This window comes from Mesoplodon densirostris, chromosome 19 (assembly GCF_025265405.1).
Source record: "Mesoplodon densirostris isolate mMesDen1 chromosome 19, mMesDen1 primary haplotype, whole genome shotgun sequence".
Classification (NCBI taxonomy): Eukaryota; Metazoa; Chordata; class Mammalia; order Artiodactyla; family Ziphiidae; genus Mesoplodon; species Mesoplodon densirostris.
The window spans coordinates 8,439,678-8,466,128 of NC_082679.1; the positions used below are offsets into that span (position 1 = coordinate 8,439,678).

General features: G+C 48.0%; 1 protein-coding gene across 1 annotated transcript; it reads left to right on the forward strand.

The window, feature by feature from the left end:
- Window positions 1-1,249: 1,249 nt before the first annotated feature.
- ZNF541 (zinc finger protein 541) lies at window positions 1,250-26,202 on the forward strand. Its single transcript, XM_060085137.1, has 15 exons — window positions 1,250-1,556; window positions 5,887-6,130; window positions 7,763-9,632; window positions 11,372-11,430; window positions 11,642-11,801; window positions 11,948-12,121; window positions 13,009-13,333; window positions 18,450-18,513; window positions 19,108-19,250; window positions 19,654-19,757; window positions 20,996-21,071; window positions 21,630-21,718; window positions 25,468-25,608; window positions 25,792-25,973; window positions 26,091-26,202. Exons 1-15 carry the CDS (start codon window positions 1,250-1,252, stop codon window positions 26,200-26,202), a joined length of 4,050 nt encoding a protein of 1,349 aa, XP_059941120.1.
- The last annotated feature ends 249 nt before the right edge of the window (window positions 26,203-26,451 follow it).

Here is a 26,451-nt window from a genome sequence, read left to right on the forward strand (position 1 = left end):
AGTAGATCCAAAATATTATCATTTCAACATGTAATCAATATGAAAATGAATTATTTTGGGTACTAAGTCTTCCAAATCCAGTGTATTTGACACTCACAGCAGGTCTCAATTCGGGGCCACGTTTCAAGTGTGTCATCACCACATGTGACTGGTGGCCACCATATTGGATGACAGTTCCAGGCCCTGTATTGGAGTCTGACTTTCCCCTTGGGCCAACTTGTGCTCGCACCTGTGGCTTTGAGTTTCCTCATTGTTGCTGGCACTTGGGGTCTTACCTGTCTCTTGAGCTTGACTCTGTATTAAAAATGGTCTTTTCTCATATCTCTATGTGTTTATAGTTGGAGAAAGAGGTCAGTTTAGTCCACCATGTTGCCAAAATCCTTTCATTTATTCCTTACAACAATCTTTTTTTAAAAAATTTTTATAGGGGTATAGTTGATTTACAATGTTGTGTTAGTTTCAGGTGTACAGCAAAGTGAATCAGTTATACATATACATATATCAACTCTTTTTTTTGAGATTCGTTTCCCATATAGGCCATTACAGAGTATTGAGTAGAGTTACCTGTACTATACAGTAGGTTCTTATTAGTTATCTGTTTTATATATAGTAGTGTGTATGTCAATCCCAATCTCACAATTTATCCCTTCCCCCCACCATCCCCTGGTAAACATAAATTTGTTTTCTACATCCATGACTCTACTTCCGTGTTATAAATAAGTTCATTTGTATCCCCCCTTTTTTTAGATTCCACATATAAGTGATATCATATGATATTTGTCTTTCTGTGTCTGACTTACTTCACTCAGTATGACAATCTCTAGGTCCATCCATGTTGCTGCAAATGGCATTATTTTGTTCTCTTTTATTGCTGAGTAATATTCCATTGTATATATGTACCACATCTTCTTTATCCATTCCTCTGTTGATGGACATTTAGGTTGCTTTTTCCTTACAACAATCTTATGATGGAGGTACTCTTACGCTCAGTTTACAGATGAGGAAACTAGGGCTCATGGAACTTAAGTGACTTGCCCAAGGTCATGTGGCTGCTAAGTGGCCGAGAACAAACCCCCAGACAGGTCTGTTTGAATTCTAAGTCCACACTCTATCCACCATGTGTGTTGCCATCTCATAATTGTGATTCCTCCTCGTTCATTCTCAGGAAATAAACACCACCAAGAGCTCTCTCCTCCCTGACTCCTTGTCTAGAGAGTAGCTCTTGGCTGAGACCTGGTAGTGGAGAGCCATGGACCAGTGCAGCCTGGGGGACAAGGGCACCCTTCCATCCAAAATGCACCTCCCTTCGTTTCCCGAGAGCCAGGCGCTCAAATGCAGCGACACCCTCAACCGGGATCTGGGGCCTGGCTCACAAGACCTGCTGTACGACGGCCTGAGCCGCTTGGACCTGGACCCCAGCCTCCTGATGCCTGACGCGCCCAGCGAGATGCTGGAGGACAACTTGGATGCCCTGTGCGTGTATTCAGGGAAGGACAGTGACTCCATGAAGCTGCTGGTGGAGTATGCAGAGCCAGAATCTCAGACTGCCTTACAAGGTGAGGCTGTCCACCCGGGTCCCCGGCCTGGCAGGCTGTTTGAGAATTCCTGTGGCTGGTGAGGGGTTGAGTGTACCCGGAATGGTTAAGAACATTTTTCTCTTCCACAGGCAAATAGGGAACGGTCACTTTTTTCCTACTTGGAAATTGTTCCCAACTTCCTAGTCAAGGGAACTGAACACTGATCCTGGGGAATAACCTTGAGAAACTTGGAGGTTTGGGGGTATCCTAATCTCGTGTGTGGTGTGGACAGACCTTTGAGTTGATGGGACACTTTCCCATCCATCACCACATCTCAGAGGCTCCTTTCGCGTGTCCAGGATGACCCAGTATCCTGTCCACCCGCTCCTTGGCTGTCTAACCTCCCTACGCCTCATTGTCTCCATGTGTAAAGTGGGGGACAGTAATACCCACTCTGCTTCCCCCCAGAGTGACAGCAGTAAGAAGCAAAAGAAGAAATGAAAGTGAAAGCACTTTGCGGGCTGGGAAGCACTGGACAGGTGGTCGTGATTTTTACCAGTACTGTTAGAATACCTTCCCACAGTCCACTGATGCAGTTCTAAGTCTTTCTCTTCCGCAGCGGAGGAGCAAAGGGAGAACCAGTGGAACAGTCAGAGACCTTGGTTACATCACCTTTTGGTTTACCTTCAGACTTCCGCCATAGGATAAATTTGATTTTTGTTTTTAACCCACTTCATGGGTTCTTGGGTAAGTTGCTTAGACGAGTTGACTTAGAGCTCCTTCATATTTATAATCACACCACACGCGTGGAAGGCCACATCCGGAACAGCCCTGCAGAACAAATGTCAGTGTTAATTGGGATCAGCAGCTCAAGAAATGTCCTGCATACTCGCTAGAATGAAAGACTGCCGAGGCCCGCACTCCACACAATGTAGACAAGCCGTTAGCCTTGTCCCCATGTTGGAACCATGGCTAAATGTGAAATCCTAGAAACCAAGGACATCCTTGGTATTGCAGGTGCTGGGCCAGGCCTGGCTACAGTAATTAAGGTTCTCAACCTGAACCACAGAAATTACCTAAAAATGCTGCTAGGGTGAGTACGTGTGCGTTTTGCTGGGCAGAGAAACTGTGGTATTTCACCAGATTTTCATATGGGTCTGTGCCCCCCAGCGAATGTTACAAAGCATTAATCTAGTTCAATTTTTCCTAATTTGTTTTAAACTTGAGGATTTTTTTTTTTTGGTTACCTTGTTTTAAAAAATCCACTGAATGTTAAATTTTAACTCTTTACACTTCTCTAACTTAAATTCAGATTCATACAAATGGATATGCTTATATTTTTTAATTAGAAAAGTAATATATATTTATATAGAAAACTTAGAAAATAAAGAAAAGTAATAACAAGAAAAATCCCCACCATGGCTCCCACACGTGGATTTTTAAAAAACGTAGGTGAGGCCACTAGGGTACACATGGTTTTGCAGAGATGTATTAAGTGTCTAATTCATTTGAAGTTTCTAAAACTTAGTGAGTCTGCTTTCTTATATGAAGGTAGACTATTCGGTTGTCATTGTAATGGTTATTCCATTGTATTGTCGGACCATATTCTTGCCTGATAGACTGTTACAGTGGATCTGTGAATAACTTTTCCATTGACTTTTCTCTTGGATGAGTTCTTCGCACATATTCCTCCCTGTAGGCTTGCTGGTCGGAGAACACACACAGTTTTAGAGCTTGTGCACATGCTTTCTGGGAAGAGCAAGTGGCTTCCCGGGCCAGTGACTCAATGTGCCTGTTTTTCAGTGTCCCTGCCAATTTTTTTGAAACCACATTTTGTTTTCTAGTTTAACAGTTGCTTTAATAAGCATTTTATTTATTTATTTATTTTTAGAGAAAAACTTCCGTTTATTTATTTAGGCTGTGTTGGGTCTTCGTTGCTGCACGCGGGCTTTCTCTATTTGTGGCGAGCTGGGGCTACTCTTCTTTGCGGTGCGCGGGCTCTTCATCGCGGTGCCTTCTCGTTGCAGAGCATGGGCTCTGGGTGCACGGGCTTCGGTAATTGTGGCACGTGGGCTCAGTAGTTGTGGCTCGCGGGCTGTAGAGTACAGGCTCAGTAGTTGTCGCGCACGGGCTTAGTTGCTCCGCGGCATGTGGGATCTTCCCGGACCAGGGCTCGAACCCGTGTCCCCTGCATTGGCAGGCGGATTCTTAACCACTGTGCCACCAGGGAGGTCCTAATGAGCATTTTATTTTATTTTACTTTATTTTATTTATTTATTTTAAATACTCATCTTTTAAAAAAAAAATTATTATTATTTATTTATTTGGTTGCACCAGGTGTTAGTTGCGGCAGGCGGGCTCCTTAGTTGTGGCATGCGAACTCTTAGTTGCCACATGCATATGGGATCTAGTTCCCTGACCAGGAATCGAACCCGGGCCCCCTGCATTGGGAGCACGGAGTCTTATCCACTGTGCCACCAGGGAAGTCCTCTAATGAACATTTTAAAGTAAGTTAGCAAGGCAAGGACTTTCCCACATGGGAGTCCTATTTTCCCTCATTTAAACTGTTAGAATCATTCGACCACTCGACACAGCAGCTTTTCATATGAAGAAGATGTAGACCAGACAGGTTAAGTGACAAATGGCCAGAGACAGAGTTGGGATGAGAGTCGAGGTTCCTTTCTGCTGTGTCTCTCAAGCTATGTCTCAGCCACAGAGAATTAGCATTTGGGGTCCTTTAGTGCAGTATCCACGCCCTGACCTGTTGGATTCTTGGGTCCAGGCTCTGCTGCATCCTAGATGAAGGGCAGTTTCTAAACTTGCTGTCCCGTGAGGCAGTCTAATCCATCTTAAGGGGTAGAAAAATCTTCCAGGATTCATCCATCCAACAGTTACTGTGTGCCTACGAGTACAAGAATGGGAATCCCAGGAGCTGGGAACACAGCAGCAAGCCTGCAGAGTTCTTAGGTCTTGTATCCTTATGTTTCTAGTCATTTAAAATCAGCTTCCCTATACTTTTTTTTATACATCTTTTTAATATAAATTTATTTATTTATTCTTGGCTGCGTTGGGTCTTTGTTGCTGCATGTGGGCTTTCTCTAGTTGCGGCAAGCGGGGGCTACTTTTCATTGCGGTTCACGGGCTTCTCATTGAGGTGGCTTCTCTTGCGGAGCACGGGCTCTGGGTGCGTGGGCTTCAGTAGTTGTGGCTCGTGGGCTCTAGAGCGCAGGCTCAGTAGTTGTGGCGCACGGGCTTTGCTGCTCCGCAGCATGTGGGATCTTCCTGGACCAGGGCTTGAACCCATGTCCCTTGCATTGGCAGGCGGATTCTTAATCACTGCGCCACCAGGGAAGTCCCTCCCTTTACCTTTTATTCATCAAATCTAGCTCTGCCCCTTGTAGCAAGACACAAGCAATGTGCTCCCTCCTCCACATCCTGGCCCTTCAGCTACTTGAAGACATCTCCCTCTCCCACATGGACGTTCCCAGCCTCTTCACCTGTTCCTCTGATGACGTGATTCGTGGAAATACCTTTTATCATTTACCCAAGGAATACAGAAACATGAAAAATTCAGATATACAGGGAAAGGAAAATTAAGTTGATCCATGATACTACCAATCAATCCCATTCTGTTTGTTTGTATTCAAATTTATTTTTCCCTTTTAAAGACTAGATCATTCCGTTTTTCAACAATCCTCTTGTAAGTGGCACAGCACTTAGTGGTACGGCATGAACATCCTTTCACGTCATCGGATATTTTCCTACAGTTGTATCTTAAATGCCTGCGCCATAGACCATTGAGACCAGAATGCAGTCACCCACCTGCCCTCGTGTCAGTTATTAGGTGGTTTCTCACATTTCACCAGGAAAAACAATGCTACAGTTAACTCGCTTGCAGTTCACTGCGAGATCTCCGTTAATTTGTACAGATCTGCGTTAAATTCCTTAATTAAAAAACCCAGAGTGGAATTGGCTGGGAGAAAGGACTTAAACTTTTCTAAGGTTTTGCATTGTGCATTTCTGGATTGCACTTGCAAGTGTGCTGTTGATGGTACCGTCATGAAGTCCTGCCTGTCCAGTCACTCTGTCCTGGAAGCTCTCAGACTGTTGCTGTCCCCTCCCTTACCCCCCAAGTGTGGCTTCAAGATTGGGTGCTGCCCTGGAGGTGTGGCCTGACCAGGGTCCCTTCTCCCCCTCACCTGGTGCTAAGCCTGGTCTTCTCTGCGAGTGAAGCTGCTGAAGTTGGGGTTCTCGGCCAACTCCCTGAGTTGGACTCAGCTGCTGAAGTTGGTCCGAGGGTGGTAGAGTGCTTCCGCCCGGGCTCCGATGTCCCCGGCTGTCATAACGTGTGCTTTCTCCCTCTGTCTAGACCTGGGGCTAGGCGTGCTCAAGGTGCCCAAAGAGGCTAACAAAGGAGGCAGGGCCACATCTGGGAGCACAAGGAGAGGAAAGCGGCAGCACAGGTCCCCTCAGAAGCCACTCCTGGACTGCAGCCTCTGCGGGAAGGTGTTCAGCAGCGCCAGTTCTCTCAGCAAGCACTACCTGACGCACAGCCAGGAGAGGAGACACGTGTGCAAAATCTGCAGCAAGGCCTTTAAGCGTCAGGACCACCTGTATGTAGGAGTCTGGTCGGGACGTCTGTTCAGGGGGCTGCTGGGGGCTGGGTGTGCTCCTGGTTCTTTTGCATCCCCTCCCATCCACCTGCACCGCCCCCCACCATCGGGTGTCCCAGGTGTGTGCGACCTGTGCTCCTCCCACGGCCAGTGTTTGGGGGGGGCAGGGCCTACACAGCCCGCCCTCCCCAGCCTCCAGATTCACTCCAGTGAGGAGAGCGCCGCTGCGATTTGCAGACAGGACCTGTGTGCTTTAAAAACACACTCCAGAGGCAATTTTTTCATGGAGGGAGTTGGGCTAACTCTGTAGAGAAAGTTTCAGAGTCCCTGGTAGGTGCTGAGCAGAACAGATATGCACTCCATGAGGAATATATGTTGGGATAACACCAGGGCGTGAGGGGTTCTGAAATGCCTGTTTCTAGAAAGTGGCAATGCAGTGTTCACTCTCTTTTTTCCTTTTTTAATTCCCCCTTTTATTAACTCGATTTTTTTTTAAAACTTGACTTTAAAAAGCAAGCTCAGTGTAAGAGGAGCAGAATTCCGTTTGTTCTTCATGTCTTAGAAATGATAAGTTTTTCTTGCTGCCGAGGGAGGAGAGACAGACTTTCAAACTGAGAGACTCGTAAGTGGGAGAGGACGATCCCTTGCATTTTTACAGCTCGCCCAGCCTTTACTGAGGCTTCGATGAATCCCACTTTTATTGTATCCTCTCCCCTCTCCCCATTAAGGATGGGAAATGATTTACTCCTGTCACAAGCTGGTAACAGTTAGGGCTAGAAAGTGGGTCTCCGGATGCCCTCTCTGCTGCTTCCCTCAGATGGAGGCCAAGGGTCCACGTTTGGGAAAGGGTTTCATTATTTACTGGGTCCCATTGATTAGAACCATCCGGAGTAGGATTGTTGGGAACCCAGAGGGTGATTTACCCATTTGTTTATATGTATAATATATTAATGCAGGTATAAGTATGATGTAAATATAATACATACTTGCATTCTTTTATATTTGTAGAAATTATAGGCACATTTGGCTTTTTGTTGTTGTTGCTGTGGGGCTCCGAGGTAGCTGTCTAGAGGACTCCTGTGGGAAGGCAAAGACTCCTTTGTTCAAGGAAGGATCATCCCCAAGTTAGCATTTCCACAAGTGCGTTCTCAGAACTCTGGTTCTCTGGTTCTCGGGGATGCTAAAAGGGTCTATTTAAAAAAATGGTTTTGTGGGCAAATAAGTTTGAGAGACATGGAAAGTTCAACAGATCTCTCTATCTGCTCTGTGGCTTTTCAGTTTGCTACTATGAACCTCCAAGAAGTAAAGAGTGTTTTTTCCAAACTTCTTTGCCAGCTGAGCCCAAGTCCTCAGGGAGCAACTCTGGAGACTGGTGTTCCTTAGGAACCCACTTTGGGGAACTCTGACTTGGCTCCCACTGATGTTTTTAATCTCAGATTAGGGGTTTGCTTAGGGGTGAGGGCAAGAGCTCCCCCTTCCAGACGGCTTTGGCCGTAGCAGGGGTCTTTCCTCATAGGGTCTGAGCACAGTTTCTGAGTTGCGATGCTGCTGCCCCCTGGGGACACGCCTGGGTTCCTGCAGTGGGTGACCCACGCCGAGACACCCACTAACTTTCTCCTCATGTGATTCCAGGACCGGGCACATGCTCACCCACCAGAAGACCAAACCCTTTGTGTGCATTGAGCAGGGCTGCAGCAAGAGCTACTGCGACTACCGCTCCCTGCGCCGGCACTACGAGGTCCAGCACGGCCTGTGCATCCTCAAGGAGGCCCCCCCGGAGGAGGACCCCTGCGGGAACTCACCCCATGCGCACGAGGTGGCCAGCCAGCCCGCACCCGCAAGCCTGTGGTCCCTGGTGCCCCCGGAAGCCCCATCCCCCAGCTCCCTCTTGCCCAACCGAGACCTCCTGCGCTGTATCGTGAGCAGCATCGTCTGTCAGAAGATCCCTTCTCCCGGGCCAGCCCCAGGAGGGCCTTCAGACAGCAGCAAAGGGAGGAACACGGCCTGTTCCTCTCTGCGCTCGTCAGGGTCCTCCTTCTGTGGCCCAGCCAGCACTCCGGCAGCCCCAGGAGCCCTGGGCACTGAGGTTCCCGAGGATCCCCGGCCCCCACGGAAGGAGCCTGCCACGGATGTGTTCACAGCCGTCCAGTCGCGGGCAGCGGAGAACAGCGGCCCCGACACAGCCGAGCCGGAGCTGCCGCTGCTCCAGCCCCCATCATCCCTGGAGGGCTGGCCCGAGGGCGCTCCCCTGCCCGCCTGCCTGCCTCTGTTCCGTGGCCAGACGGTCCCCGCCAGTTCCCAGCCATCAAGTCACAGTTTCCAGTGGCTGCGAAACCTGTCGGGCTGCCCTAAGAGCAAAGGAAACAGTATGTTTGTCGTCCACAAGCCCTCTGCAGTGCCGTCCCGGGAGGGCTCCGAGCCTGGCCCCGGGCTCAGCAGCGACTCCCCTGCGGGGGAGCCCTCATCCAGCCGGGGCACCGGTCTGGATGACACACCGCCCTTCCCTCCCACGCTCCTGAGGGCACCGGGGGAGGCCTCTGGTGACCCCAGATATGCCAGCACCAGCGGGGAAGACGACTCCTGGGCTTCCAAGAAGAGCAAGTTCGACTGCGACGACTCCTCATGGCAGAACCCTGGTGAGCCTGGCCCCCAGGACGGCCAGAAGTCCAGTGGCCTCCCGTCAGATGCCACGCCGCTCTTCCGGCAGCTGTTCCTGAAGTCTCAGGAGTCTCTGATGAGCCACGAGCAGATGCAGGTGTTCCAGATGATCACCAAGTCCCAGCGGATCTTCTCCCACAATCACGTGGCCGCCGCCTCCTCCCAGCTTCCCACACCCGACGGCAAGCAAGTTGCCCTGAAGTCACTGCAGGGGCCGTGGCCGCAGCAGCCCCCACCTATGGCGCCCACTGTTGACTCTCTCCACGCTGGCCCCGTGAACCCTGATCCAGAGGGATCCCTAGCCCACAGGAGAAAATCCACACCCGCTTTCCCCACAGAGGCCTCCCCCAGCAGCGTGAGCCAGGACACAAAGGGAAGACCAAAAGTGGCTGCTGCTCCACCTGCCCTCACAGCATCGTCCCTGGACCCTCCTTGGAAACCAGACATCTCCTCTCTGACCAAGCAGTTGAGATCCTCGAAAGGGACCTTGTACATGGGGGACATCTCCCACGGGGGCCTGCGTCAGACCCAGTTAGGAGGGAAGGAGCCATCCAGATCCCACCTCCCAGGGACGCAGGACCAGGCTGAGAATGGCACGGCTTCCGGGGCCACAAAAGGTGAAGAGGGACCGGCCTGCTCCCGGGTCGGAGGCTACAGGCTCTTCTCTGGCAACTCCAGGGCCCAGCGCTTTCCAGGCTTCCGGAAGGAGAAGGTGAAAATGGATATGTGCTGTGCGGCTTCTGCAAGCCAGGTAGCCATGGCCTCCTTCTCGTCGTCGGCCGGGCCTCCAGCGGATCCCCCCTGGGACTCCAAGTCCAAGCTGATGATACTCAACAGGATCCAGGTACCAGGGCCCTCTCACGGGACCTGACCATGCTGGGGGCAGAGTCTCGTCCTTACCTGTGTCCGTGTTTCTGACTTGTCCAGGCACTGTGTTTAACCTCAGCAAATCCTCAGATTCAGTTTGTTTACAGAGGGGGGAATGAAAGTCCAGAGGAGTGATGGTTCCTCCCATCACGCTCCGCCCTGCAACACACACACACAAAACAGAACAGGGCTTTAGAGTTGTCAGAGACACTTTGCGTCATGTTTCTTCACTAAACTTTTTCTATTTGCTTTCTTTCTGCCTTTTGCTTCCTTTTGGATTTGCCTCCTTCACTTCTTCAGAGAATGTAAAGGCAGAGCTCCTTTGCCCTTGATATTTGTACGTGAAATGCTGTGTCTATTCTGGTTGTGAATCACAGGTCCACAAGTCCGACTTGGCCCCTACTGCAGGCCTGGCACTGGTCCGCCCTTTTGGAGCAGCTTGGGTCCTCCCACATCGTGCCCACGAGGTCCTGGGCGCAGAGAGCTGGGCCACGTCTCTTCGTGATGTTCCGAGGTCCAGCATCCTTCCTGTCGCACCACAGCTACCTCCTCCTCTCTCTTTTTTTTTAACAGCTTTAATATTCACATGCCTTCTAATTCGCCATTTTGAAGTGCACCATAAGTGGTTTTTAGTCTGTATACGAGGTCATGCACCCATCGCCACTTTTGCCAAAACACTTTCATCACTGCAAAATGAAACCCCACACCCTTGTTTGTCACCCGCAATCTCTCCATCCCTCCCAGCCCCTGGCAACCATGCATCTACCTACTGTCTCCATGGATTTGCCCATTCTGGACACTTCATGTGATTGGAATCATAACGCTGCGTGGCCTTTTGTGTCTTTTGCTTCTTTCACTTCACATGATGTTCTCAGAGTTCCTCTGTGCTGTAGCATGGGTCAGAACTTCAGTCCTTTTTATCGCTGGTAACTTGTCCGTTGTATGGATACACCATATTTTATTTATCCTTTCATCAGCTGATAGATATTTGGGTTCTTTTCCCTTCTTGGCCATTGTGATAACGCTGCTATGAACACTTGTGTACAGATTATTATTTAGACATATGTTTTCATTTCTCTTGGGAAATACCTTGGAGGGGGAATTGCTGGGCTATAGGGTAATTCTATTGGAGAAAGTGCCAGACTTTTCCAAAAAGCTGTGCTGTTTTATATCCCTACCCAGAGTGTATGAGGCCTCCAGTTTCTCTGCATCCTCACCAACACTTGTTATTGTCCAGTTGGTTCACCTTAGTGGGTGGGAAATGATAATCTCATTATGGTTTAATTTGCATTTCCCCGATGGCTAATAATCCTGAGCATCTTTTAATGGCCATTTGTATATCCTCTTTGGATAAGTGTCTATTCAGAGTCTTTGCCCATTTTTAAATTGGGTTGTGATTTTATTTTTGAGCTGTGAGAGTTCATTATGTATCACAGATACATAAATATACATAGTCCCTTATCAGATACACGATTTGCAACTTTTTTCTCTTATTCTGTCTTTTCACTTCTTGATGATGTCCTTTGAAGCACAGAAGTTGTAAGTTTTGATGAAGTCCAGTACGTATGTCTTTTGTTTGGTTTTGGAGTCATCCAAGAAACCACTGCTTACTCCAGGGTCACCAAGAATTATACCTGTGTTTTCTTCCAAGTCTTATAGTTTTCACTCTTGCATCTCATTTCTGATATGTTGGCTCAGATGTATTTTCGTCTTCAGGGTGGAAATATCTACCGGCTCCCCCACCCAATGAAGGAGGAGAACATGGCGGGTGGCTGGTAAGTTCAGAAGCCCCTCGGGAGTCCTCTGGTGGCTTTGATGTGCTGGCCCTGGGTGAGTGAGCTCTGGATGCTTCACTCCTGAAGGGGTGAGCACCAGGCCACGGAGAATCGGGGGCATCATCTCCATTTCTTTAGGGTTCGTCCAAAGCTGTCTGTCAGAGGATCAGTGTTTGGGGACGGAGTCCCATTCTCCCTTTCTTCCCCACAGGAACCAGCACAATGGTGGTCCCACAGACTGGGCAGAGCCAAGGAGCACTTACGTCTGCAAGAATTGCAGCCAGATGTTTTATACAGAGAGAGGGCTGAGCAGCCACATGTGTTTTCACAGCGACCAGTGGCCGTCACCTCGAGGGAAGCAGGAGCCGCAGGTGAAGGGGCATTCATCTCAGGATGGAGCCGTCCTCCTGCGGGGAGCCTGGCTGGGGGCCGGGAGTCAGGGCTGTGCTGCTCTGGAGGGGCCCCTTGCTCCCTACCTACTGTGTCTCTTAAAGGGCTGGCTCTTCTCTGTGTGTAGGTGTGTGGCATGGAGTTTTGCAAGCCACCAAGACAGGTGCTGAGGCTGGAGGGGGACAGGCAGAGTTCCCCGGGAGCCAGGAAGTCCTTGGACAACATGACCGCAGCCCCTTTGGTGGTCCCTGTGTCGGTGCCTGTGGCTCCAGCGAACCATCCCCCGGGGAGCAAGGTGGGTGCACTTCCTTCCAGCTGCTTTCCAGCTGCCAGTGGGAGCTGTGAGAAAAGCCCCCAAATCCTGACTCCAGAAGAGCTTGATTTGCGTGTTCATTCATCCATGCAACCTCCAGTGAATTTCCTTTGTGTCTAGCCCTTTGCTGGCCAGGGCTGGGGACACTGCAGCGACCACAACAGGCCTGCCCCCCGTCTCCTGGGGCTCCCAGCCCAGCGGAGTAGATAGACCCATCCCCGGACACTGACGACCCAGCACGAGCCAGGCTGGGAGAGGGAGCTGTGGGAGCCCCGGGAGCACCAGAGACCCTGCCTGAGGAAGGGGGCGTTGCAGCTGAGAGCTGGAGGATGAGGAGGGGTAAGATGGGCAGAGAGGAGAGGAGATTGCATGGAGGTAAGAGAGAGTGTAGCAAGGTCAAGCCGTTGTCTCTTCAGCCTGTGCTGGAAGGCCCCACCTGGAGACGTTCATGATGGACTCGGGTACGGGGTGCATGGAGCCCACTGTTTGTCTCGCAGGAGCTGCTGTCATTTTGAGGGCAACAGGTTTTCCTTTTGTCATGCTGTTGCATCCGTCTGGCCCCCACACTTTAAGTGCCAGTCACTTTAACAACGGACGTGAGTTTCCAAAATGGTCTGAGTGAGGGCCTCTCCTTGCGGGGTGTGGGTGCCTGAGAAGGCCCCAGCGTCAAATGTCACCCGGCTTAGGGTCTGGAGTCTGGCTCAGGCGTGGTGGCCCTGCCCGGCTTCCTGTGCTGAGGACTCTGGGCGCGGCCATGCTGGGTGTGCGTCTGGCTGGTCAGTACCCTTTCCCACTCTCAGGCCATCTTGAGGTCTGAGCTGTGGGGCCGGTGGCCTCAGGTGACCCCCGTGGTTCTGAAGTCTCTTCTTCTCCAGGGACAGGAGAAGGACGGGAAAGAGAGAGACAGCAAGGAGAGCAGCCAACACAGGAAGCGGAAGAAGCTCCCCCGGCCCAAGGCACTGCTCATCCCTCCTCTGCCCTCCGTGTCTGGGGAGCCGGGCCCGGGAGGATGCCGCCAGAGCTGCCTGCGCTCGCCCGTGTTCCTGGTGGACAGCCTCCTGAAGGGACTGTCCCAGTGCCCTCCCTACACGCCGCCCCCGATGCTCAGCCCCATCCGGGAGGGCTCTGGGCTGTATTTCAACACTCTCTGTTCCACATCTGCCCGGGCCTGTCCCGACAGGCTCATCAGCGCCATGCTTGGTGAGTGAGCTTGATCACCCCATGATGGGCCTGCGGGGGGCCAGACCCCCGCCCCCTGTAGAATTTGGTCCAGCCATTCTCTCTGGCCTTCGCCTGGGTCTGGTCTGGGGGTCCCGTTGCTGTTCAGAACTATCCCAGGACCATCTGGGACCAGCAGCCTTCTAGGTGCTTATAACTTTGTAGCCAGAAAGAAAATAGACGCCATTTAGCCTAACCACCCTTCTGCCTGCCCTTTCGAGTAATTGTTTAAACAGCTTTATTGAGATATAATTCACATGCCATATGAATCACCCACTTAAAGTGTACAGTGATTTTTTAGTGTATTCTTAGGATTGTACACCCATCCCACAATCTAATTCTAGAGCATTTTCATCACCCCAGAAGATTATATCCATGAGTGGTTACACACAGGCCCTGTAGCCCCCAACTCCTCAGCCCTGGGCAACCCCCAGTCTACCAACCTACTTTTTCTATGGGTCTCCCTATTCTGGACATTTCATGTAATTGGAATCATACAATACGTGACATTCTGTGTCTAGTTTGTTCACTTAGAATAATGTTGTCAAGGTTCATGTTGTAGTATGCATCAGTGCTTCATTTCTTTTTATGGATGAATGATATTCCATTCTCTGAGAGACAACATTTTATTTATCCATTCATCAGTTGACGAGCATTTGGGTTGTTTTCGTCCTTTGGCTATTGCAAATAGTGCTGTTAAGAACATTTATGTGTAAGTTTTTGTTGGACATAAGTCTTCATTTCTCTTGCGTATATAACTCAGAGTGGAATTGCTGGGTCAAAGGGTAACTATGTCTAACCGCTTAAGTTACTGCCAGACTGTTTTCCAAAATGACCGGGTCATTTTAAATTTCCACCAGCATTGTATGAAAGTTCCAGTTTCTCCACATCCTTGCTAACACTTCTTAGCTGTCTTTTTTATTACACCCATCCTAGTGGGTGTAAAGTGGTAGCTCATTGTGGGTTGTTTGTTTGTTTGTTTTGTGGTACGTGGGCCTCTCACTGTTTGTGGCCTCGCCCGTTGCGGAGCACAGGCTCCGGACGTGCAGGCTCAGCGGCCATGGCTCACGGGCCCAGCCACTCCGCGGCGTGTGGGATCTTCCCATACCGGGGCACGAACCCGTGTCCCCTGCATCGGCAGGCGGACTCTCAACCATTGCTCCACCAGGGAAGCCCTCCAACTATTATTTTTTAATGGTTTATTTCATCCTTCAGTTCTGTCGTTTGTTGCTTGGTGTATTTTGGGGGTCTGTTTTTAGGTGTGTATATGTTTGTAATTGTCACATCTTCCTCACGGCTTGACCTTTTATCATTATGATGTGATTGTGACATCATTTGTCGTTATTACAATAATTTTATCATTATCTCAGTAATATTGTTTTGTTTTAAAGTCTAATGTGCCTGACATTAGTATAGCCATTCCATTCTCTTTTTTGGTTGTTGTTTGCTTGGTATATATTTTTCTCTTCTTTTACTTTCAGCCTATTTGTGTCTTTGAAAATAAAGCATGTTACCTCTAGACACCATTCGTTGGATCCTGTGTTTTTTTGTTTTTTTTTTTGCTGTACGCGGGCCTCTCACTGCTGTGGCCTCTCCCGTTGCGGAGCACAGGCTCCGGACACACAGGCTCCGCGGCCATGGCTCGCGGGCCCAGCCGCTCCGCGGCATGTGGGATCTTCCGGGATCGGGGCACGAACCCGTGTCCCCTGCATCGGCAGGCGGACTCTCAACCACTGCACCACCAGGGAAGCCCGGATCCTGTGTTTTTTATTCAGTCTTATAAACTCTGCCTTTTGATTGGTTTGTTTAATCCATTCTTGTTTAATGTTATATTGATATGGTTGGATTTACATCTGCCAGTTTGCTTTTTATTTTCTATACGTTACATGTCTTTTTCTCCCTCTGTTCCTCCTTTCCTGCTCTCTTTTGTATTAAGTGAGTATTTTCTAGTGTAACATTTTCATTCCGTTAATTTTTCACTATTTCTTAGTCATTTCTTAGTGGTTGCTCTAGGACTTAAAATATATGTCTTATCAGAATCTGTTAGGATGTGTAATAACTCATTAACAATGAAATATAGAAACGCTGCTCCTATCTAGCTCTCTTCCTTCTAACTCTTTTGCTATTATATGTGAGAGACCCAGTAATACCTTACTGGTCATGTTTATTGCTTTATATACTTTTATTTCGTGTAAAAACACTGAGAGAATAAAGGAAAACAAGCATGATTTATAGAGGTTGTTATATTAACCTTCTTATTTACCATTTCTGATCTCTTCATTTATTCTTGTGGATTTGAGTTACTGTCTGAGGTGATATTCCTTTACTCCAATGCAGCTGTGCTCCTTGTGCAGTTACTGTCACATATATTATATTTCTATATGTTAGAGGCCCACAATACATATTGTTTTATGCAGTTATTTTTTAAAGCCCTTAAGAAAAGAAAAGAAATACGTAATCATACTGATTTTTATAGTTACCCATATTTACTAGCGCTTCGCTTTTTTTGGTTTGGATTCAAGTTACCATCTGATGTCATTTGCTTTCAATCTGAAGAACTTTGTTTAGTATCTATTTTTATTAGGGATATATAATTCACATACCATGCAATTCATCCCTTTAAAGTATATAATTCAGTGGTTTTTAGTATATTCACAGAGCTGTGCAACCATCACTACCATCAGTTTTCAGAAATTTTCATCATCCCCAAAAGAAGCCCTGTACTTATTAGCAGTCCCTCCTTTCCATCCTCCCCATCCCCAGCCATGGGTAACGACTAATCTACTTTGTCTCAATCGATTTGGCTATTCTGCATATTTCATAGGAGAGGAATCATACAGTATGTGGTCCTTTATGAATGCCTTCTTTTAGTTAGCATGATGTTTTTAGGTTTCATCCACGTTGCAGTACGTATCAGTACTTTGTTCCTTTTTGTAGGGCTGAATAACATTTCACCTTTAATATTTCTTGTAAGACAGGTCTGCCAGCAACAGGTATCCTCAGTTTTTATTTATCTGGGAGTGTCTTTATTTTACCTTCATTTTTGCAAGATACTTTGCTGAATATAAGATACTTGGTTAACACTTTTTTACTCTCAGTAATTTGAATATATTATCCCATTGCCTTCTAACCTACATCGTTTTGTTAAGAAGTTAGCTGTTAATCTTACTGTGGTGCCCTTGTATGTAACAAATTGTTTTTCCCTTTTTGCTTTCAAGATCTTATCTTTATTTTTGCTTTCCACATTTTGCCTATGTTATGTCTGGATGTAGAGCTCTTTGTGTTTAATCTTTCTTGGAGTTTGTAGAGTTTGCTGGATATACATATTGTTTTTCATCCACTTTGGGAAATTTTCAGCCATTAATACTTTAAATATTCTGTCCCTTTCTCCCCTCTTTCTGATACTCCCACTACATATATATTGTTGCATTTAATGACATCTCACATTTCTCTGAGGCTCTCTTCACTTTCCTATATTTTTTTCTCTCTGTTCTTCAGATTTCATAGTCTCCATTGTTCTATCTTCAGGTTTGCTGATTGTTTCTTCTGCCAGTTCAGATCTACAGTTGAGCCTTATTTTGGTTATTGTACTTTTTTAACCCCTGAATTATTTCCATTTGGTTCTCTTTTTTTTTTTTTTTGGCTGCATCGCACAGCATGCAGGATCTTAGTTCCTCGACTAGGGATCAAACCCATGCCCCCTGCAGTGGAAACGCGGAGTCTTAACTCCTGGACCGCCAGGGAAGTCCACATATGTTTCTTTTTAAAAAATAATTTCCATCTCTTGATGGCATTTTCTCTTTGATGAGAAATTTTTATTTTATCTTACTTTGATTCTTTAAGCATGGGAGCCAGGGGAAGAAGCAGCCCCCATCTCCTTGGCTGCACCTACCTGGGTAGAGCTTCCGTTACAAAGAGCTGGGGGCTAGGTGGGTAAGGGGGTGGGCCATGGCTCCAGTGCCACAGACTCTCACTGTTCTTCCCGAGATTTAGTAGGTTTTCTTGAATGAGTATTTCTTAAAATGCTGTATGCCTTTGGGACAACGTGCAGAGACTTTAGCTTACTGTTCTCTTTTTTTTTTTTAATGATTTTTGTCAGTAAATTTGTTGTTTTGCCGAGTTCCTTACTCTACTTTTTCAGAAGTCTTATCCCCCTTCCATGCAATCTTTTTATTTTATTTTATTGTGATGTGAACAGGTAATCTGTGATCTACCCTTTTAACAAATATTTAAGTGTGCAATACAGTATTGTTGACTATAGGTACAATGTTATGCAGCAGATTTCTAGAGCTTGATTAATTGAAACTTTATGCCCATTGATTAGTAACCTCCCATTTCCCACTCTCCCAACCCCTGGTAACCCCTATTCCACTCTTTGATTCTATCAATATGAATTCAACTACTTTAGATACGTTATATAAGTGGAGTCATGCAGTATTTCTCTTTCTGTGACTGGCTTATGTCACTTAGTATAATGTCCTCAGTGGTCATCCATGTTGTTGCATATTTCAGAATTTCCTTTTAAGGCTAAATGGTATTTCATTGTATGTTTATGTCACGTTTCCTTTATGTGCTCATCTGTCAGTGGACATTTAGGTTGTTTCCACATCTTGGCTATTATGAATAGTGCTGGAGTGAACATGGGAGTTCAGATATCTTTTTGAGGTCTTGACTGCAGTTCTTTTGGATGAATACCCAGAAGTGGGTTTGCTGCATGATATAGTAGTTCTACTTTTAATTTTTGAGGAAACTCCATACCATGCAATCTTTTTTTTGTAATTTTCAATTTTATATTGGATTAGAGTTGATTTACAATGTGTTAGTTTCAGGTATACAGCAAAGTGATTTTGTTATACATATTCACATATCTATTCTTTTTTAGATTCTTTTCCCATATAGGTTATTACAGAGCATTGAGTATAGTTCCCTGTGCTATACAGTAGGTCCTTGTTGATTATCTATTTTATATACAGTAGTGTGTGTATACCATGCAATCTTGAAGAGCCTGCTTTTAGCTGCTCTGGAAAGGCAGGCAGAAAGGGCCTCATGGGTCAGTTGTAGCCAGTCTTCTTGAGGCTCTTCTTTGGGTGTTTTCCAGATCACATGGACGGCTCTTTTGGCATCTATGTGGTGAAGGACAACACAAAGATCAGCACTGAACCGTAAGTTGGAACAGACTTAGAACCTGAGGGTCCTTCCAATGTGGGGATGCTTTTACCCTCCTTGCATTCCAGTGTCGGTTTTTCTTAAGGGAGCCTTCATCACGGGAAAGTCAGGTCTAGATGCAGAGCCTCTCTAGGAGAGAAGTGGTGGATTTTTCCAGGTGTTTCCCCACTATTCCTTCTATCCAGACATACCATAGTTGGATCTCTGCGGACAGAATGCCCAGCACCCTGGGGTTCTAGATAGAATTGGTGATGGCACAGTGAGATACTCTTTTGTAGCTTGGATGTTACCTTGGATACAGAAGAATGCCAGGTATCAGCACATACCTCCCCTGTCCTAGACCCCAAACGCCTGAAGCCAGAAATCTGGCGATAAAGCAAATTGGAGGAAGGAAGGAAGTATCCCTCAAGAGGTCTCTGGAGTACCTGCGCGTGTCTACTGGGCTGATGAGCACTCCCTGTGTCTGAGAGATGGCCAAAGGGTGGGTTCCACAGCCCTGCTGAGCAGGGCTCACCGCACATCTCTCTTTTATTTCCCATCTTGGTCACACACATATGTGTTTTATGTCCGTGTGTGTGGCCTCATTTCAGACACATCAACATAGGAAGCCGGTTTCAGGCTGAGATCCCAGAGCTCCAGGACAGATCACTGGCTGGAAGTGACGAGCATGTAGCTACTCTGGTCTGGAAGCCATGGGGAGATGTGATGACCAACCCGAAGACGCAGGATAGAGGTGGCTGAGACTTTGGGGCCAGGTTCCTGAGGGCCCTCCTCCATCTCCAAGGGGTTTCTCCTCCCAGTTCTCACCTTGACCAAGAAGCAGTGATCCCCAGGCGGGGGTGGGGTGGGCAGAGCTGGCCTTCAGCGCAGGACTGCTTTGCTGTGCTGCAGTCCCTTGCCCCACCTCTCCTCTCACCCAGTAGCTGGCCAGGCCATCCAGAGCAGGTACCAGGAGCAGGGTTTCTGCCCGTCCTCCTTGTCCCTCCCTTACCTCAGCCTGCTTGTAACAGAGAGGTGAGGGAGATGGTGACAGGAGCCCCCCGCCCCATCTGTGCTGTTGGGGAGGTTTCCTCTCTGGCACTTGCTGACCCTGTGTCTCCTCTCCTTCCCGCTGCCGGGCTGCCTGCTGGAAACAGTGACTGAGCTCTGCAACGTGGCCTGCTCCAGCGTGATGCCGGGCGGGGGCACCAACCTGGAGCTCGCTCTGCACTGCCTGCATGAAGCCCAGGGCAACATCCAGGTGAGGTGCAGGCGAGGGGGGGCTCAGAGGAGCTGTGGGAAGCTCCCTGCTCTCTTAGGGCCAGGGGCTCTAGGCGCAAGACACGTGCCTTCTACTTGGGGCTTTGCAGCTCACGAGAACCAAAGGCTGGCCACCCACCCTTCTCCCTGGTCGCTTTGGGACTGGTGGTGTCCTTTTGAACGTAGGGGAAATGCACACATACGGGCTCGATCAGTTATTTATCTGGGGTGATAGCAGAGCACCAGGGTTCCTCCAGCGTTACCTCATCTCAGCGCAGCACTGGGGAGGCGGTGCCTAGCAGAACCAACTCAGGGCCTGCATTAATCTGGTTTATTTACTGAACATTGACTTTTTGACTAAAAATGGTGTATGAAAACCTCTGATGCAACAGAAATGCCTCTGCCTCCTCCAAGGACCCTCCTCACAATTCTGAAGTTTAGAAAATGAAGAAGTCCAACTGTGTGTAGTGGGAGAGGAAGTCACGTCACCCGAGTTGGAGACCCAAGAGTCAGGGCTACATGGTGCTTTTTCTCAAGCTGAGAGGCAGTGGCTGGCACGTGGTGGGTGCTCAGCAGAGTAATCAGCACACGTTTACTGGGTCCTCCCGATACCTGGTGATGTCATGGTATCAGGCTGGGACCAGCTCAGGGGCCCATTCTTGGTTGAATGCTCTGCTGCCACCATCTTGAAATTCTTAATAGTTTCTGAGCACAGGGCCCCGTGTTTCCATTTTGCGCTGGGTCCTGCAAATTGCATAGCGAGTCCTGACCTGGGTTACGCTGTTGAGCAAGACAAATACCCTCTCTTTGCAGGGCTTACATTTTAGGAGAGTGAGCACATGAAATACATTTTTTAAAAGTGATAGATAATGTTTAGTGCTCTGAGGACCATGAAATGGGGTAGGGCGGGGGCAGTGCCACTCCAAATGCTGCTCCCTGAAGAAATAAGGAGCTTGTGCCAGAATAAGTCCACACACTGTTTCCTCATCAAGTAAATCTTGCTATGAAAAAGGTAACGTCAGCTGCACTCAACAGTCTGCTTAGTGCTGTAGGCAGTGTGTCCCAAATGGTTCACTGCTGGTGGCCAGTCCACAGACCGACCACACTTTGAGTCGCCCTGGGGTAGGGGTGGCTTTAGGGAGGGCTGCACATATTTTCTGAATGAATGAAAGAATGAAGGGGGGCCTCTGCCTCACCTTCCCTCCCTCAGAGAGTTGCCCACCACTCCTCTCGTTCCAGGTTGCCCTGGAGACCCTCTTACTGAGAGGACCCCAGAAGCCACGGACTCACCCTCTCGCCAACTATCACTACACAGGTAACGAGCGTGGCTGCCCGCGTGGTTTTGGCCTGGCTGAGGCCCCTGAGAGCCAGTCAGTTTCCATGGCAAGCTCTGCATGTGCCTCCCGGAGTTCTCTTGGGGCCTGCACCTGCCCTCCCAGAAGGGCCCGTCCTCTCTGGGAGACTCAGTGGGTGCTGTTCTCTAGTTGGATCCAACCTTCCCCTTTCCACTGGTTCCCTCGTGGGCTCTTCCTGGCCAGAAGGGGGGTGCCAGGTTGGGGTGGGCTCAGGTTCCGCAGCTGAGCACTCCAGCGTTGGAGTCAGGCAACCAGGGGCCCACGCCTGCCCTTGGCAAGTCTCTTAACCAGAGGAAGCCTCAAGTTGCTGCACCTGTCAAGTGGGGATGGTAATAGCCCCTACCTGCTAAGGTTTTTGTGAGGATTGTGTGAGATAAAGCAAGTAAGGGGCTTAGCAGAAATCTTGGCATATAATTGGCGCTCGGTGGCCTGAAAAAGGAGGGGAGTCTGCACTTCAGCTGTGGCTGTGGTCCCAGAAGGAGAAACATCCTTCCTCCTCTTGGCTGTTTCTCCAATAGGTTCGGACATCTGGACCTCCATGGAGAAGAGGCTCTTTAAGAAGGCGTTCTGTGCCTACAAGAAGGACTTCTACTTGATACACAAGATGGTAAGACGAACATGGCAGGCTGGTGTAGACAAGGCTCCTTCACACGGCCGAGGCGCTAGAACTGCAGGGCCTGTCAGGGGCGATACTCTGCTCATGCTGTGAACAGTTGACAACTGAAATGCCATTGCTTTGAACAACCCCAAACAGTACAGAAATGAATCCCATGTTCAAAATAAAGCCCTCCAGGCCCCTCCCCACAATCCTACTTCTGATTGATAACCTGACAGGTATTTACTGCCCATACGGATTTTACACACCTATATGCACTTTCTCAAAGAAGGATGACATCATATACTTAATATCCTGCTGATTATTTTGCTCTTTTTTTTAACTTGATGTACGCAAAATTGCACATAATCGAAGTGTAAGATTTAATGTTTTTGACATATTTATACACTTGTAAGACCACCACCATGATCAAGATAATGAAAATATCTGTCACCCCCAAAAGTTCCCTCCTGCCCCTTTGCAACCCTTCCTTCCTGCCACCCGGGTCCCTAGTCAACTCTTGTCTACTTTCTGTCACTCTAAATTAGTTTGCATTTTCTAGAGGTTTATATAAATGGAATAATCATACAGCATGTGATCTGCTTTGTCTGGCTTCTTACACTCAACCTAATGATTTTGAGATTCATCCATATTGTCGTGTGTACCCATAGTTCATCCCTTTATTGTTGAGGAGTATACCACTGTGTGGACGGACCACCGTTCATTTAATCATCCACCTGTTGGCGGTTTCCAGTTACTGATGACTACAGATAAAGCTGCTCTGAACATTCACGTACAAGTCTTTGTACGGACATGTACTGGGTTCTTTTTTTTTTGCGGAGATGGGGGTGGGATTATAAATACCTAGGAGGGGAATGAGGGTAACTTATAGTAGATGTATGTTTAACTTTTTAAGAAACTGCCAAACTGTTTTCCAAAGTGGCTATACCACTTCCCATTCCCACCAGCAGGTTATGAAAGGTCCAGTTGCTCCACACCCTCGTCGACACTTGGTATGCTAAGTCTCTTTAATTTTAGCCATTCTAATGAGTGTACAGTAGCATCTGACTCCATTTTCCTAATGACTAATGATGCTGAGCATCTTTGTGTTTTTTTGCTATATGTGCACCTTCTCTGGTGAGCTGTGTGTTCATATCTTTTGCCTCTGTTTTTATTGGAGTGTCTGTGTTTTTTTTTTTGTTTTTTGTTTTTTTTTCTTTTTGCGGTATGCGGGCCTCTCACTGTTGTGGCCTCTCCCGTTGCGGAGCACAGGCTCCGGATGCGCAGGCCCAGCGGCCATGGCTCACGGGCCCAGCCGCTCCGCGGCATATGGGATCCTCCCAGACCGGGGCACGAACCCGTATCCCCTGCATCGGCAGGCGGACTCCCAACCACTGCGCCACCAGGGAGGCCCCAGTGTCTGTGTTTTTATTGAGCTGTAGGAGTTCTTATTTTGTTCTGAACACCAGTCCTTTATCCAGATACATGCTTTGGAAATATTTTCTCCCAATATGCAATTTGTCAGTCTCCTAACAGTGTCTTTTGAAGAAAAGTTTTTAATTTTGCTTAAGCATAACTTACTAGTTTCTCTTTTATAGACTGTGCTTCTCGTGTTGTATCTAAGAAATCTTTGCCTAACCCAAAGTCACAAAGATTTTCCCCTATGTTTTCTTCTGGAGGTTTTATAGTTTTAGGTTTTATTTCTAGATTTATGATCCATTGTAAGTTTATTTTTGTATGGGGTGCGAGGTGAGTTCATTTTTTGCATATGGATATTTATTGTTCCAATACCTCTTGTTGGAAAGACCATACTTTCTCCACTCAGTTGCTTTTGTACCTTTGTTAAATATCAGTTGGCCATATATATATGCATCTACTTCTGGACCCTGTATTCTGTTCCACTGATCTGTTTGTCTTTTATTAAGCTATTCCCATACTGTCTTTATTACTGTAGCTTTATTCTAAGTCTTGGAATCAGAAAATGTTAGTCCTTCAACTTTGTTATTCTTTTTCAAAGTTATTTTTTGTATTCTAGATCCTTTTTATTTCCCTATGAATTTTAGAAATAACTTGTCAATTTCAAAATAAAAATTCCTGCTAGGAACTTGATTGGTACTGTTTTTGACTCTATAGGTCAACTGGGGAGAGTTGTTACCTTAACAATATTGAGTCTTCTGACTCGTGAACAGGGTATATCTCTCTATTTCAATCTTTAATTTTTCAGCAATGTTTTGAAGTTTTTAGTGTACAGTTGTTGCATACTTTTTGTCAGATTTATTCCTAAGTGCTTGGTATTTTTCTGTTTTTGTTGGGTTTTTTCTTTTTTGCGGTACGCGGGCCTCTCACCGTTGTGGCCTCTCCCGCCGCGGAGCACAGGCTCCAGACGCGCAGGCCCAGCGGCCATGGCTCACGGGCCCCGCCGCTCCATGGCACGTGGGATCCTCCAGGACCGGGGCACGAACTCGTGTCCCTTGCATCGGCAGGCGGACTTTCAACCAGTGTGCCACCAGGGAAGCCCAGTACTTGTGTTTTTTATGATGTTATAGAGTTCTTTTTTATTTCAGTTTCCAATGGTTTGTTGCTAGTATGTATAGAAATAAAATTGATTTTTATATTGATCTTGTGTTCTGAAATGTTGCCAAACTAACTTACTAGTTTTGGTAACTTTTTTGTGGATTCCACTGAATTTTCTACACAGACAGTCATATCATCTGCAAATAAAGACACTTTTATTTCTTCCTTTCCAACCTGGATGCCTTTACTTTTTTTCTTGCCTTTTTGCACTCTAGAACCACCAGTACAGTATTGAGTAGAAGTGGTGAGAGTGGAAATCCTTGTCTTGTTCATGATATTTGAGGGGAAACCACTCGACCGTTAGCTGTAGGGGTTTTGTAGGTGTCATTTATCAGGTTGAAGAGAAGTTCCTTCTATTCCTAGTTTGCTGAGAGTTTACAACAGGAATGGACATTGGATTGTATCAAATGCTTTTTCTGCACCTATCAAGATGCTCATATGATTTCTCTTTCTTAAGTTTAATATGATGAATTACATTGATTTTAGATTGTTAAACCAACTTCACGTTTCTGGGATGAGCTCCACTTAGTCATGGTATATTGTCCTTTATATATATATATATATATATATATATATATATATATATATAGTTGGATTCTGTTCATTAAAGTTTTGTTTAAAATTTTTCATCTATGTTCATGAGGGACATTGGTCTGTAGCCTTGTTTCCTTGTAATATCTTTGTCTGGCTTTGGTATCAGAGAAATGTTGAACTTACAGACTGAGTTGGGAAGTATTCCTTCCTCTTCAGTTTTTTGGAGGGCTCTGCCTAGCTGTCGCATAAGGCTATGAGGTATCCACCACATAAGGACACTCTGCTTTAATTAGTCCCAGTCGGTAGACATGTGGCTCCACATGATGTCACAGTGAGCGTCCTCGTGTGTACCTTTGTGTGCGTTTTCCTGGAGAGAAGCCTTCCTGGGCCAGCCTTGTTGCTCAGAGCGTGCAGAGCTTAGACGGTGTTGACTCTGGTGGCTTCTCTCTGAACTCCTTCATCCCCAGGAGGACTTTGTGATTCTCTGTCCCCCGTAGCAGAGGAGCATACCAAGCCGTAGGGGAGAGACGTTTCAGGAGGGCTTTCAAAAAGTGGCGGCTGGCCCCATGGGGAGGGGATTTAGGGCGTCAAGGCCATACTCACTGCTGCTCCTGAGGCACTGTCCTTAGCCGGCTTCTGTCTTCCTCCACTAGGTCCAGACAAAAACAGTAGCCCAGTGTGTCGAGTACTACTACACGCAGAAAAAGAGGGTCCAGTTTGACTGCGGCCGAGCCCCAGTGCCGGAAAAGAGGGTCAAGAGAGAGCTGGATGAAGCAGACAGGACAGAAGCGAAGGTAGAGGGTCTCGGGGTAGGGCTTCAGGAGTTCAGCACGGATCTGGATGCCCGGTGCCCATCCAAGCTGGGTGGCGGTGGGGGGGTGCACCCCGCGACATCTGGACGCTCTGGACACCTGCTTCTCCCTTAGAAGGGCGGTGGGGCGGTCAGCACCCTTTCATCATCTCTGCCCCCTCTGCAGGTCACTCGTAGCCCTCGGAGGAAACCCAGCCACCGTCCAACCCCCGAAATACAGAGGACTACTGAGAGTTACAGGAGGAAGTCCATCCCCAACTCCAGCCCAAACACCAGCTCGAAGCAGACCCCTGAGCTGCCTGGGAGCAGGAAGGGCCAGGGCTTCTTTCCCTGCCGGGAGTGTGAGAGGTACCGCCCTTTCCTTGGATGCTCCCACACCGCCTGCCCTCAGCCCCCTGGGGTGCCCCCCTCAGGGCTACCCGCCTCCCCTTGCTCTGACCCCTGTGTCCTCTGGTGCCTCCTCAGGGTGTTTGGCAAGATCAAGAGTCGGAATGCCCACATGAAGTGGCACCGGCTTCAGGACCACGTGGATCCCACCATCAGGGCAAGGTGGCCCGTGGAGCCCTTCCAACTGTAGGAGGAGGAGGGCGAGCTAGGGGCTGGCATCGGCCCTCTGCGTGGGCAGCTAGTTGGGACGGGCACCTCCAGCCCTGTTGGGTCTCCTTTGTTAGGTTGTTTTTGTACGTTTTGAGTTGTATGTCTTATTAAATTGGGTTGTTAAGCAGCTGTCTTCTGGCTTCCCTGCCTGTTGATCCAGCGAAGGCTTTTGAGCCCCTGCCGCTCCCAGAAGCCACAGTGACTGAGTCCCTGCCCTGGAGGAGCCTCA